This window comes from Pogoniulus pusillus, chromosome 5 (assembly GCF_015220805.1).
Source record: "Pogoniulus pusillus isolate bPogPus1 chromosome 5, bPogPus1.pri, whole genome shotgun sequence".
Classification (NCBI taxonomy): Eukaryota; Metazoa; Chordata; class Aves; order Piciformes; family Lybiidae; genus Pogoniulus; species Pogoniulus pusillus.
In genome coordinates, this window is record NC_087268.1 from 12,409,658 (window position 1) to 12,424,448 (window position 14,791).

The 14,791-nt window shown below is 43.4% G+C and overlaps 1 protein-coding gene across 1 annotated transcript in view; it reads right to left on the bottom strand.

Annotated features, from left to right (window-relative positions):
* F5 (coagulation factor V) overlaps window positions 1–14,791 on the bottom strand; it is a 51,023-nt gene that overhangs the window by 25,202 nt on the left and 11,030 nt on the right. The window contains exons 5-12 of the mRNA XM_064143236.1: window positions 12,137–12,280; window positions 10,741–10,962; window positions 8,199–8,364; window positions 5,806–5,983; window positions 3,923–4,025; window positions 2,185–2,396; window positions 1,148–1,298; window positions 223–435 (exon numbers count right to left, since the gene is read on the bottom strand). Of these exons, the coding sequence (XP_063999306.1) occupies window positions 223–435; window positions 1,148–1,298; window positions 2,185–2,396; window positions 3,923–4,025; window positions 5,806–5,983; window positions 8,199–8,364; window positions 10,741–10,962; window positions 12,137–12,280 (1,389 nt within the window). The remainder of the gene's footprint in view (window positions 1–222; window positions 436–1,147; window positions 1,299–2,184; window positions 2,397–3,922; window positions 4,026–5,805; window positions 5,984–8,198; window positions 8,365–10,740; window positions 10,963–12,136; window positions 12,281–14,791) is intronic.

Consider the following 14,791-nt stretch of genomic DNA (forward strand, 5'->3'; position numbering starts at 1 on the left):
CCAAGAGAAACACAAACTGAGAGCCTCAGGATAGTGCAGATTAACTTTGTGTAACCAGTAAAACTCCACAGACATCAGCTACACCAGGGAGTGATTCAAGACTTTCTAGCACTGTGTTTATCTGAAAAGCTTTATTTTCTATTTAGGTATGTTCCTGTGGGCTGGAGATTAAAAAACAAAGAAGATGGGAGAACTGTCAAACATTATAGTTTTACCACTTACCAGCATTGTCCATTTCCACTGTGACCGATTCTCCACTCATAGGGAAAAGGTTCAACACATCTTCATATTTCCCTTGATACAGAAAAGAGTGCCCAGAAAGGCGAACAGAGACAATCTCATCATGAGTGCCAACACTGGAGAAGTGCCACTGAACTACGTGATCTTGGCAAAAGCCAAGGATTTCGCTGCTGTCAGACACGTAGCCATTTATTGCTAAAAGGAAAGCAAAATAAATGTTGGCTCAGTATTTTCACTGCAAGACTTCTGTCCTTTGATGTCAGCGCACTCATCTGGACTAGCACTTATACCTCTTCTACTACCTAAATGTTAAAAATATTTTCATTACTTTTCAGTGAGCTGCAGAATTTGTTACTGAAAATGCACTCTGTTCATGTACTGCTTGCCTGTTGACCACAAGAGTAGCTCAGTCACATAAGAAGACAGTTAGTGGGGGAGAAATGTCTGGATCATTTGACACATGGGAAACCTTAGACAGCAGTGGGAGTACGTGGAAGAAGACCAAAAGACAGAGATCATCAATTTTTCACAGGTAAAGAACAAGGTGAAAAAAGTACACAGCAACAGTGAGTTAAGAACCAGCACTTTGGTTGCATTTTCCTTCCTTATCTCCCTCTCCACCCTAATATTCACAGATTGCAGGTTCACAGATTTCAGCCCTGAAAATAGCATCTCTTCGGCAGCAGGGTGCTGCGTCAAAGTTAAGTAACCCTTGCCTTTTCTCCAGGGTGCAGCATCAGCCTGGTCCCTGAAATATTGCACATTTCTGTACAGTGCCACCTGGCATAGTTAGAAGTTCAGTGACTCTAGAGAACTGCCTGATTACACTACATCTGAGAACAAGCAATCACTGAATATTTAAAGTTCACAAGAGCTCTCATAATATTGAACTTGACATCTCACTCACTGTGCATTATGTTTGAGTTGTAGAACTTGGGATCATCCCTTTTAACACTGGCAGGGTTGCTGCAGTAGGCCCTGATGTTATCCTCTATGTACCAGCTCTTGTTTTCATCAAACACAGCAAACATTGCCTGCTGCTCCCCATCTGCCTTTTTCTGAAAGACAATCAGCACAGCAGTTAAATTCTACTAGCAGAGATATGTACTAAGGACTGTATTTTCTTATTAAACAAGCAATATGAGCTCCACCAGGGTTGTGACAAGTGTGACACAAGTGAAAGGCAGTAAGGGTGCAAGACTTCAAGGTGACAATCCTAATACTGCAACCAACCTGCGGTGAAGCACTAAGCAAGTCATTAGCACTGCCGATATGCAGATAGTATGCAATCGGTCTCTCTTTAAATGGACCTAAGCACAAGCTTCTGACAAGTTTTTTCATATGCACAAGCTTTTGACACTTTTTTCCTCATCAAGTAATGCTCAAGTCTTTGCCAAGCAAGATTTTAACAGATGGCAGAGAGAATCGCTCTCCCAGAACAATGCCATGCTTTTTGAGTTGCTCTGGTTTCAGCGATGCCTAAGATTAGAACAGAATCATTAAAATGTTCAGGATGGGAAGAGACCTTTGAGATCATCAAGTCCAACTGCTCACCTTGAGCTTGCAATCCCATCACTACTGCTAAACCACTACCCTGTGTGGATTGCCAGATCCTGTTGATTTATATCTGTTACAGAAAGGAACAAATCCAGATCTGAATGTCTTTACAGTGCTATGGTGTAATAGTAGCACAGAAGTCAGTAATCAAATCTAGAAACAGACTTTATTTTTTGTTAAAATGCTGCTCTTGCAAAGAAAACCAGAATACAATCCCACTACTGCTGCAGAGAGAAGACTTTCTTCAAGTCATTTCTGCAGAAGCCTACTGGTTTAATTGCACTCTAAGAAGACAGTTCTCTCAAGGGAAGCAAAACCAAACTCACTGTAGACGAAGTGGTATTATTTGAGCAAAATGGATCTCTCAGAAGTTGCCAAACCTGTTACCTGTACACCCTTCTGTGTCAGTGCTTCACTTTTACAAATCAGAAGAGGGCCAACCAGTCCAGATGCTATATCTCTCTCAACATCTACAGCACTATGGTAGAGCCTTGTAATACATTGTGCGTCCTGTGTGGCAGGTTGGTCTGTCTTGGCAATTTTCCATTCATAAGTGTATGTCATCCCTGGTTCAACTCCTCTACTCTGGGTGTTATTGCCTAAGGAAAAATAAAGGAGAACAGCAATGATAAACTTAAAGACGGATCATAGAACAGTAGAATGGCAAGGGTTGGAAGGGATCTCTGAAGATAATTGAGTCCAAACTCCCTGACAGAACAGGCTCACCTAGGGCTGGCCACACAGGAACATGTCCAGGTGGGTGCTGAAAGTCTACAGAGAAGGAGACTCCACACCCCTCTGGGCAGCCTGTTCTAGTGCTCCAGCACTCTCACAGCAAAGAAACTTCTCTTGATGTTGAAGTGGAACTTCCTGTGTTTCAGTTTGTACCCACTGCCCCTCATCCTACCACAGGACACCAGTGTGAAGAGACCAGTCCTGTGTCCTTGACACTCACCCTTGAGATATTTGTAAACAATAATAAAATCCCCTCTCAGCCTTCTCTTCTCCAGGCTAAACACTCCAGGTCTCTCACTCTTTCCTCATAAGACAGATATTCCAGTACCTTCATCAGCCTCATAGACCTCCACTGGACTTTCTCTACTATTTCCCTGTCCCTCTTGAACTGGGGAGCTCAGAACTGGGCACAATACTCCAAACATTTATATAACATCAGGCTGCACCTTTTAATGAAATTGGTGTTGCAGTTAGGCCATTTCAAGCCACCTCTAATGAGGTAACTGATGTTCATCATGAATTTTGATCTCTCTCTAAAATCACAAACAAGAATAGGTAAACTAAGACATACCAAAAAAAAAAGGTGTTTGTCCATGCTTTGCAGACAATACCTTGGGTTTTTCTAAAATACAACAGAGGCCAGGAGAGCCAATGGCATCCTGGCCTGCATCAGGAACAGTGTGGCTAGAAGGATAAGGGAGGACATTCTTCCCCTGTACTCAACTCTGGTCAGGCCACACCTTGAGTACTGTGTCCAGTTCTGGGCCCTTCAATTCAAGAGAGACGTTGAGGTGCTGGAACATGTCCAAAGAAGGGCAACAAAGCTGGTGAGAAGGCTGGAACACAAAGCCTATGAGGAGAGACTGAGGTTGTTTAGCCTGGAGGAGAGAAGGCTCAGGGGAGACCTCATTGCTGTCTACAACTACCAGAAGGGAGGCTGTAGCCAGGTGGGGGTTGGTCTCCTCTGCCAGGCAACCAGCAATAGAACAAGGGGACACAGTCTCAAGTTGTGCTGGGGGAAGTACAGGCTGGATGTCAGGAGGAAGTTGTTGGCAGAGAGAGTGATTGGCATTGGAATGGGCTGCCCAGGGAGGTGGTGGAGTCACCATCCCTGGAGGTGTTCAAGAAAAGCCTGGATGAGGCACTTAATGCCATGGTCTAGTTGACTGGATAGGGCTGGGTGCTAGGTTGGACTGCATGATGTTGGAGGTCTCTTCCAACCTGCTTGATTCTGTGATTCTATTTGGGTCACAGACTAAAATTTCCAAAGGAAGTTTGTTTAAAGTAGGTCCCAGATACGATCAGAGCAGAGTGTAGAATGGAGGTGTTCTGGTCATGCACATTCCCAGTCAGAGCCTGTCCTTCAAAATGTAATTCACAGATGTCTTACTTTTGGGATCCAGAGGATAATCAGCTCCTTCTGCATTCTTTGAGAGGGTCACACCATGGAAGTAAATGCTGTAGGGTCGACTGGCCTTATTTTTGAACACAATCTACATTGATAGCCAAATTGAAAAAAGGGAATTAATTTAGTATTCATCAAATTTCAAATACTCAGTGACAATTTCAAGTATTCAACAACAGTAGAATTTGCTTGGTTTCAGTCTGGGGGGAGCCAGAAAGGCAAAGAGATGTCTTAAATATTGTGTGATGATATAAACCCACAGTCTAAATGTTCTTGGTGTCCTGCTGCTAGTTTTTATAGAGAACATTGAGTGAAGTTCAGCTTCTTACATCTGGTCTTTGGAAAATCTAAAAGAACATGTGTTCTTCCAGTTACTAGCCACACCCAGCCACCAGGAATATGAAGTTTATTGACTAAAGTTCTTAAGAACCTCCAATATAGGAGAAAGCAAATTTAAACAGAGATGTAAAAAAAAAAAGGGCAAAATGCCCTGCCTATTGTTCATTAAACCAGAGGGGGGGAAAAAAGGAAGTGAAACATGAAGTCAACTTCAGAATCAGAGAGTCATACTGGCAGTTAAAGGTAATGCAAGTTTGTGATGCCTCACTAATTGAAAACAGAAAAACTACTGGATGTGACAGCAGCACAAGCTTGCAATGCAAATCATAGAATCATAACACGTTTTGGATTGGAAGGGTCTTTAAAGACCATCTAGATCCAACCCACTGCCATAGGTAGGGACACCTACTACTAGATCAGGTTGATCAATGCTCCATCTAACCTGGCTTTGAACACTTCCAGGGTGACGCCGTCACAATTTTTCTGGGCAACCTGTTCCAATACCTCACCACTCTTGTGGTGAAGAATTTCTTCCTAATGTCTAATCTATACCCGGCTTCTTCCAGTTTGAAGCACATTAACTTTTATCCTGTCACTACATGCCTTTGTAAAAAGCTTCTCTCCTGCTATCTTGCAGGCCCCCTTCAAACACTGGAAGGATGCTATAAGGTCGCCTTGGAACCTTCTCTTCTTCTGACTGAACAACCACAATTCTCTCAACTTGTCTTCACAGGAGAGGTGCTTCAGCACTCTAACCATCTTCAAGGCCCTCCTCTGGTCTTGCTCTAACAGTTCCATGTCCTTCTCGTGTTGGGGCCTCCCTTCCTGGACACAGTGCTCCCGGTGGAGCCTTATGAGCAGAGTAGATTACAGGAGGAGAAACACCTCCCGCAGCCTACTGGCTATGCTTCTTTTGATGAAGCCAACAATTCTGTTGGCTTAGTGTCCTGCAAGCACACATTGCTGTCTCATGCTGAGCTTCTCATCACCCCTAAGTCCTTCTTTCCTCAGGACTGCTCTCCATCTATTCTATGTCAAACCTGTATTTGTACATTGGATTGCCCTATCCAAGTGCACGACTTTGCACTTGGTTTTGCAGTTTCATTCCACAAGTCCATGAAAGAACATTTAACTTTGAAAACTGAATGCCACTGTCTCAAACAGCCAGAGAAAAAACAGTAATGCAAGGGATGAGTGGCTCATGAATTTTGGCCTCACATTCAAATCCTCCAGAAGTCCACCTGGATTTAGCTTTTTTCAGTTTTGCACCACTGTCCATGTATAAATATATTTCTCCAAAAATGTGAGTCAAGTGTATTTCTGTTGTAAAATAATGCACAATCATGGAAACTATGCAGGGAAAGCTGACAAACTGAAATTCATGTTGGTATCTTTCAACAGGGCCAGTATTTGCAACAGCATAATTTTTGGGGTGGAAAAAGAGCTAAAATATGATTTTTTTTTTTGTACCTTTACCCAACATAAGCTTATTCTAGAGTATAAATAACCTCTGAATTTATGTTACTTACTTTAACTTTGTCATTGAGTTGAGCTCTGATAATAGGGCCCAAGATTCCAGTTTCCCTGGGACGAGGATTTTCCAGACGTTTAGTGAAGCTGGCATCGGTGTATTGCCTAAAAACAGCCTTTTTATACTTTTTACCTATGAGATTTGAGAAGTTGTCCAAATGCTGTGCTTTATAGTGTCTTAAAAACAAAGGAAAAGACAAATCATCACCAAAACTTGAATAGTGACATCTATTAGAATACAGGATTGGTACTCAAGCAACTGGCAGTAATCACACTGCATGAAAAAAGTAAAATCCAAACTCTAAACTGACCTAGTAGTCTTCACTCCAAATTCTAATGTAAATTAGGGAAAAGGAAATGTAGAACTTTATTTGTATTACAGTATCATGCATGACCACTCAGTTTAGTTTAATAACACATACATGCAAGAACAGAACAAAGCACAGCAGCAGCTACATTTTCAAGACAAGAATGCAGAAATAATTCTTCTCCTTTTACAAAGGCATAGTTGAGCACTGAAGAAAAATAGCTTATAGCAGCAAAGACTCTAAGCAAGACAGGAAAAGACAACCTTAACCCCAGTAAAGCACTTTAGAGTAAGTAGGGTTACCCTCAAGTTTGAAAACATTAGAATTGTTGATGTAGAGAGCAAAACTAGGGTAAATACTGGGAAATAACACGGACCAGGACATTTGTCTTGGTGTTGTGTGCTTAGAATCATAGAATCAGTCAGGGTCCTAATGGTTAAAAAGATTTGCTGCTCTGATCTTGAAACAAGGCTCAGTTTCACTAGAGTGCCAGCTGGTGACTATAGAGAATCATAGAATCAGTCAGGGTTGGAAGGGACCACGAGGATCATCTAGTTCCAACCCCCCTGCCATGGGCAGGGACACCCTACCTTAGATCAGGCTGGCCAGAGCCCCATCCAGCCTGGCCTTAAACACCTCCCTGGGCAACCCATTCCAGGCACTCACCACTCTCATGGTGAAGAACTTCCTCCTCACATCCAGTCTGAGGATGTGAGGGGTTCAAAAGGGGTTACTGAACAGGGATACATGGAACTTTAAACCAAGATGGAAAGATCTGAGCACTGAGGTGGTTAAGTAATGCAATGCAAATAGTAGGGAAAGATAGAAAAGTTTGCTCCGTGCAGTCCAAGTAAGAATGGAAGCAAATCATACCAAAGAAGGAATACTTGAAGAGTTGTGTGAACACTATATTCTTGAGAGGTATGTGAAACTATAAGCACATACAGGAATTTGCCATGTTCTGTTTAAACCCTTAATGTTTTTTCTGAACTTCAGCTTGTAAAGTCACCTGCATGCCAGTAGTGGGGAGTCAGAGTCATAAAATTGTTCTGTTTGGAAGAGAACCTTAAGATCCAACCTGAACCTCCCCTGGTGCAATCTGAAGCCACCTCTTCTCATCCTATTACTTGTTACTTGAGAGAAGAGACTAACACCCACCTCACTACAACCTCCTTTCAAGTAGTTGTAGAGAATGATAAGGTCTCCTCTCAGCCACCTTTACTCCAGGATAAACAATCCCAGTTCCCTCAACTGTTCTTCACAATGCTTGTGCTCCAGGCCCTTCACCAGCTTCCTTGCCCTTCTTTAGACATGCTCCAGTAGCAACTCAATGTCTTTCTTGTCTAGTGAGGGCCCCAAAACTTTCACTGTATCTCTATTGGTCAAATGCAGAAGACATTTATAGAGTGACCTCTCTTTTCTCCATTCTTTAAACACTTTATTATTCAAACTTCTATAGAGTTTTATTCTCCAGAAATATTCCCTCTCTCCCTTCCTCTTACCCTTAAGGATTGTTTATTTCAGCAGAATTTATATGGAAAAGTACATGAGCAAGTAGGCTTGTATGCTGCTTAGGGCATTGCCTAAATCATCTTTGTATTTGGGGCTCTCTGTTAAAGGCAAAACAAAGTGTCCACTTTTGACCTCCTCAGCAGAGGAAGTAATTGACACACAGGTGAGATTCTAGTAGAGGGCCACCACAGTGATTAGAGAGCTACAGCACATGACACAAAAGCAAAATCTCTGTTTTCTTCAGTTCTGCAAAGACATGACTAAGGCAACATCCTATTTTTACCTTCAACTACCAGACAGGAGATTGCACAGAACACAGAACCAGATTCTTCTTAAGGTAACAGAATAAAGAGATGAGATACAGTGGGCACAAACTGCAACATGAGAAAGTCTGACTGGATATGAGTAAAGACTTCTCTATTTGCAAGGGTACCCAGTGACCATTCTTGGAGGCTGTGAAAGCTCAGTTTGATCCAGCTTTGCATTCAGACCCTCAGAGGTCTTCTCCAACTTGAATTACTATGTGATTTCACATTAACATTCCATGCTATGTCAACAAAGTATTATTTTACCTGTCGAGGCTATTTGGAATATTTGGGGCATAATCCCAGGTAATTTCTTCTGCAGCAATGAAGTATTCCCAGTTTTTGACCATAAGGCGTTCTCTGTAGGAGAGGCGACTCTTCTTCACCTCCTTGTCCCCGCAGTCTCTCACAGTCAGGTAGCCATGCATTCCAGCTAATGGAGAAGAAGCAGTACCACAGTGACTTTCCATGCCATGAACACTTCATACTTTAACTGCATTTCTCATCTCTTTAGCCAAGGCTGCCAGAAAGCTTTGGCTCACATAATCTGCCCTTTTTTCAGGCTTGAAAAGGTCGCATCCAAGTACAGTGCACATAGGCTGGGACTCTTCCAAGGAACCCATATTAATCAAACAGGACACAGAGTTCTCTCAACTAGTGTGGTAGTTTGAGGGGTCCCAGGTTTCCCTTAGGAAAACTACAGAGGCCAAGTCCTGTCCCATGGGATGGACCTGGTCATCCCAGGATATTGCAATACTGTTATTTTATTCCACTTTCAGTATCATAGCTTATAAGGCAGTGCCTGGCCGATATTGCTCTCTTCTCCTCCCTATGCTGGTTTAAGACTAACTGAAATATTTTACTGAGAGAAATTAAATCCTTCACTGTGAAAAGAAAGAAGAAAAACCAACATATGTCCTAGATCACCATTCTTCTGCTGAGGAACACAACTAGTCAAACTATAGCTAAGATGGGCACTTCACACACTCATGCTCCTCAGCTGTGCCTTCTTCCTGGCAGTCTGCTTTCCGGATGATTCTGCCTTTAACTCCCTAATCCACCTAGACCTTTTTTCCTCTAACCTCCTTGCCATCTTCTTTTTTGACATCTCACCTCAGATCTCCAGATTCATCACCTGAGATGTACATGGGCTGATCTGGTTATTTTATTTCTGAAAGGAGGGAAGGGGGTTTGGGTCAGGAGCCTTCCTGGGGACTTGGATTGTTTCTGGGAGGGTTATTGTGTTTGTGTTACTTTTAATTTGTATACAACGATATATGTTTGTATATTTATGTTTGTATATTGAGCTAGGCTGTAATTATGGCTTCATTCTTTAATTTCCAGCCATCTGAGCCTAGTCTGGCTGATTTCCTTAAGTGTGTAGCGGGGCAGGTAACTCCCAAACCATCACAGTCCCTTCACTTCTCTCTGGGCAGAGTGCACATCTCTACTTACCTCATGGTTCGTGTGGGGAGAGGGCTTCTGGCTGGCAGGGAATTTTCAGCTGTGTCATGTGCCCTGCTCAAGCCTTGTGGGCCTAAGCTGAGGAGGGCAGTTTTGGCCTATTCTCAGGCCTGCTGAGGGTGGAAGAGGCAGAGGATTCTAGAAGGTTTTAGTCCTGTAGACCTGTGATGGTTTGGGAGTTCCCTACCTCCCCACACTTTAGAAGTTACCCAGACTAGACTCAGCCAGCTCTGGGAACATAAATGAAGCTATTTATTTACAGCAGCACAATATACAAGCAGATATTTACAGTATATACAGTTATAGACAGAAATATACAAGGTAAAAGGTGATACAGAAGCACAACTCCCCTCCCAGAAACCTGAGTCCCCAGGAGGGGCTCTCAACCACCCCTGCACCTTCCCCCTGCCCCTCTCAACCTTACCCCAGTCCCAAGGAAGAATAGAGGTTCAGCCAAGAGGTTATGAAACAAAGGTGAGTGGAAGGTGAGGTTAGGGAGATGCAGCTCAGTCAAAGCCCAAGGCAGAGTGAGTGAAAATGGCAAGAGTGTTATCTAATGTTTTCATTTCTCCTTCCCAAACTCCTTTGTGAGACTCTGAGGGCAGTAGACATCACCATTGTTTGCCTTTCACAGCCTATAATCTACTTTTTCTCACCAAAACACTCTACCCTGCTTCAAATTGGCCTAGCCTGTGGATGCATTCATTCTACCTGATTGCCTTTTGCATATATGCACCTATAAATAGAATCTCCCTTTGAACTTCCAATCAGTATCTTCATTCTTACTCTCCAAAAGGAGTAAGTGTCATTCCTGTCCTCCAGTCCCGGGTATCTTGTGGCCCTAAACTGGGACAACTAGCCTGGTTTGAAAACATCAGGTGAACAGAGAGAAGACTCTTTCCTCTGCTGTATGTCTTCCAGCTCTCATAAGAGAGACATCTCTTTCACTTGTTTAAACAGAATGCTGACCACTGCTGAGAGAGACCCGCTTTCAGATGGTGAAAAGCAAACATTTTCATCAGGCTGAGTGACCTGTAACTGGAAGTGCTCAGTTTCTCAGGAAACATCTGGTTCCCTACTCAAAATGGTGCTTATCAAACAGCTCACAGACTTAGACGCTGGAGTCCTGACCCACTGTTTCTCTCTGATCTGCACAGAGCAGTAAAGCTGCAGATAAAAATGCCTTCTAGTTCTTGGTGCACTTCCCATTGCAGCAGAACGACCTGTTCTCCAGTGGTTTCTTAGTGAAATGACAACCACCTGAAAATCAGTAACAGTACAAGCCATTTAAGGCATAAACAGGGGGACAGCTCTACAGTTGCCTGATAAATAGATGTTTCCTTGCCTTGCAGGTGCTTTTGAACCAGAGATGATATCAGCCACCTTCCTTCCTCAGTCACTGTCATGTTTACTGTGGCTGACGATCCTCCCACCAGGTTAACAGCAGAGACCCGGCGTTGTCTTTGCTCCATGGACTGGCCATTGACATGAATGGAGAAAATTTCTGGCTTGGAACTCATCCCTATCAAATGCCAGCTGATGTTGTCATATGCACAAGCCTCTAAATCTGAAAGAGAAATGAGATGAGAGTTCAGAACACAGGCAAATCTTGCGTGCTCCCCGCACACACTAGGTCTGAAGTGAATCTTGGCTCATAATATTTAAAAGAACAGCCTCTGACTCCTGTGTTTGCAACAAGGAGAACTTTCAGAATGGACAGCAAAATCCTGTATGTCAGTGGAAGACAGGCATTTGAATCTTACAACCTGACTTGTAGCGAGCTGTGGAATGAAGAAAATCAGTAGCTTCCTTTGGAATGATGTCCTTGTTTGGGAAAAGGAGGTGGGAGGGAAAGAGAGAGAGGAAGAAAGATGGAGGGGGGGCAAGGAGGGGGGGGGGCAAGGAGGGGGGGGAAGGGGGGGGGGGCAAGGAGGGGGGGGGGGCAAGGAGGGGGGGGGGCAAGGAGGGGGGGGCAAGGAGGGGGGGGGCAAGGAGGGGGGGGCAAGGAGGGGGGGGCAAGGAGGGGGGGGCAAGGAGGGGGGGGCAAGGAGGGGGGGGGGCAAGGAGAGGGGGGGGGCAAGGAGAGGGGGGGGCAAGGAGAGGGGGGGGGCAAGGAGAGGGGGGGGGCAAGGAGAGGGGGGGGGCAAGGAGAGGGGGGGGGGCAAGGAGAGGGGGGGGGCAAGGAGAGGGGGGGGGCAAGGAGAGGGGGGGGCAAGTCAGTAGCTACCCTGTTCAAGATTCGTTTGAAAAACCTCACCTAAGATGGACTTTTTTATTTGTTCTATGGTTAAGAAAATAGTTCCTTAAGAGAACAAGGGGGAAACACTAACAACAGAGTATCCCCATTATCACCTGCCTTAAGTCTAACGTAATGGTAACTGACTTTCCACAAGTTCTTCACCTGTTCACTTAACCACATTAGGCTTTCCTCATCAGCTGAGTGAAAAACTGGAGAGATTTTTGATTTCTTTTCTCTTTCTTTTTTTAAACTTAGTAATCTCATTCTTTGAGTAGAGTTCTTCTTAGAAGCAATCTTGTTGCTCTTATCAGCAATATGGCTTCCTCCCAGCAGCACAACTTCTCTTCTAGAATTTACATGTTCACAGACACGTCCTAAAAAAGGCTGTATCCTATTCCTCCACATTCCTGTACTCTTGCATAAAAAGCCAATAGAGGTCTTCAGTCCTCATCAGTTAATTCCATTTTCAGTTAATTTCATTTCACATAAACCTGACCAGTACCTGGTAACATTCCATCAGTATAGCCATTAATTGTGTACTTGAGTGATGCTGATTTTTGCCAGCTCTTGTTTTCATCAAACACACCAAACATCAGTACATACTCCTTGTCAAAAAGTTTCTGTGACCCATCCTCATTTAGGCTTCCTGTGAAGAAGAAACAGCAGGTCTTAATTTGAAGCCTAAAGAAAGCATTTTTCACATCAATGTAGTGGCATTAATGTGTATTTAAGGAGCTTGCTTCACCTGGCTAAAATAAGACTCTTACGAATGCACATTTTATTATTATCATCAATATTTCTGAAAGTGCTTTTGGCAGAATCATCTGCAGTGTGAACATTGTCTTTTCCAACCCCACACTGAGGTCATCAGCTCCTTTAAAAAGCATAAACCCAAACAAGCTTAACATACAAAAGACTTTGACAAATCCTGTTGAGTCAGATGGGTTATCAGAAACGATCTGGTTGAGTTTGTGATACAGGTGTGACTTCCATCGGCAAGGAAAATGAATTCTGGATGTGCCTCACAGAACTGGTGTGATGGTATGGCCTCAGCTTGCACCAGAGGAGCTTTAGATTAGATATCAGGACATTTTTCTTCAGCAAAAGGGCCATTGGGCACTGGAAAAGGCTGCTCAGAGAAGTGGTGGAGTCACCATTCATGGAGGTGTTCACAAGACATTTGGATGAGGTGCTTAGGGACATGGTTTAAGAGTTGTGTACAGGGAGATGTTAGGTTATGGTTGGACTCTATGATATTAAGTTCTCTTCCAACAAGGTGATTCTGCAATTCTATGATTTTACTGTTTCTTTCTGTAGATTGCTCACCAAGCTCTATTTGCTACTTTCAACATATAACCCAGGACTAAAATAGATGTCTTTCTGAACTGCAGGAACTAAAAATTTGGGAGCCAGTTAATCACTACTTGGTGGCAGTGGAAGCAGTTATCTTCACTGTAATCCTTTTTATTTATGAGAGGCTACTCCTGTTCTCCCACACAATAGAAGACTTAGATGAACTGAAGAATTTACCTGTCACCCCAAGAACATTTATTAATGCTTTAACTTAAAAGTCCACTTTTTATAACCTCCACAGGTTTTACCCTGCATGGTGCTGTTACTGTGTAAAACTGGGTTGGGTTGGCCCCAACCAGCAGCCAAGAACACACAGAGCCATTTCAGTGCCTCCCTAATTCAAGTAGCAGAAGGGAAAGAACAGGAAGAACAAAGGTGATAAAACCTGTAGATCAATAGGTAAAGGAAAGGGGGAAGGGGGGAATCTACCCAAGCAACATGAAAACAATCACCCTTCATCTCCCACAAGCAGACTGATGGGAACACTTGCCTTGGATGTCAACACCTCTCATTCCTCCCATGCCTCTTTTCCCTCTACCTCCAGTTTTCATTGCTGAGAACAACACTACATGGTAGGAAATATCCTTTGGCCAATTTGGTTCATCTGTCCAGCTGTGTCCCCTCCCCAGCCTGTGACTCACCCCTAGCCTACTAAACTGGAGATGTGTGAGCAGGAAAAAGAGAAAGGCTTAACATTGTGCAAGCACTGTTCAGCAACAGGTAAAACATGAGTGTGTTATCAACACTATGTAGCCACAAGTCCAAAATGTAACTCCACATAAGCTGCTATGAAGAAACTTCAATTCATACTAGTGAGACCAAATCCATAGACCTATTGCACACCTATTACCTGCAGTGCCCAGGCAAAGAAAATCTGCTCCAAAGTCTTTAAAATGTGATTACTTAGCCATTGGTCTTTGCTCTAGCTAGACACATATGCTCAAATTGTCTTGAAGGCTGTGGTCAAAACAACCCATCCCAAACTCCTATTCAGCTCAGGCCCACAATATATGCATGAATTAGAGAAGCCTGAGAAGGAAGGAAAGCAAACAAAGTGTTTGTCCACATTAACTCCACCAGTATGCCATAAAACGCAGACATGAACACAGGTAGAAAGAAACCCCTCCAGAATTCAGAAAACAAGTCCTAGACAGAACTAAAAGCACTAATACTCAAAAATTTTCATGAGGAACTTGATTAATATTAATGCCATTCCTAAGAGTGTGCTCTGCAATTAAATAGAGACCTACCAGGAGTGCTCTTGTACAACCCACACTGAACCAGTCTTAGTTTACCCCCAGGAAAGCTTCAAAGTCCAAGTCCATGCAGCCTGCAGTCTATCTAAATTGTGTGACTCAAACTACAGGGAAGGAGGATCAAGATAAACTCTCATTTTTTCCCAATCCTTTCAGTGAGACTGTAAGATTTAAAGGACCAAGAGAGTGGCATGCAGTCCCAAACTTCCCCCAAATCAGCAGTATGCACCCAGCAGTTATTTACAAGCCCTACAACACACCAGTTTGTACTAGCTGAGACAAAATTCAGTGGCTCAAACTGCTACAGTCTCAAGTCCCTGATCACATGCAAGGCAATTCTGAAAACTCAGAAGCTATTCAAATTTGGTCTTGTTTTCAAATGCATAGCAAAAGACATACTGCTCTGCAGTTTCAAGCCCTCATTACAGAAGGAGAAGTGCTACAAGCTCTTGATTGGATAGCCTTTAAAAGGCATGGGTAAAACAATTATTCCCTGCCTTATTCTCTGAAAAGGCTGAACTATTTGAGCGTGTCCAGAGAAGGGCGAC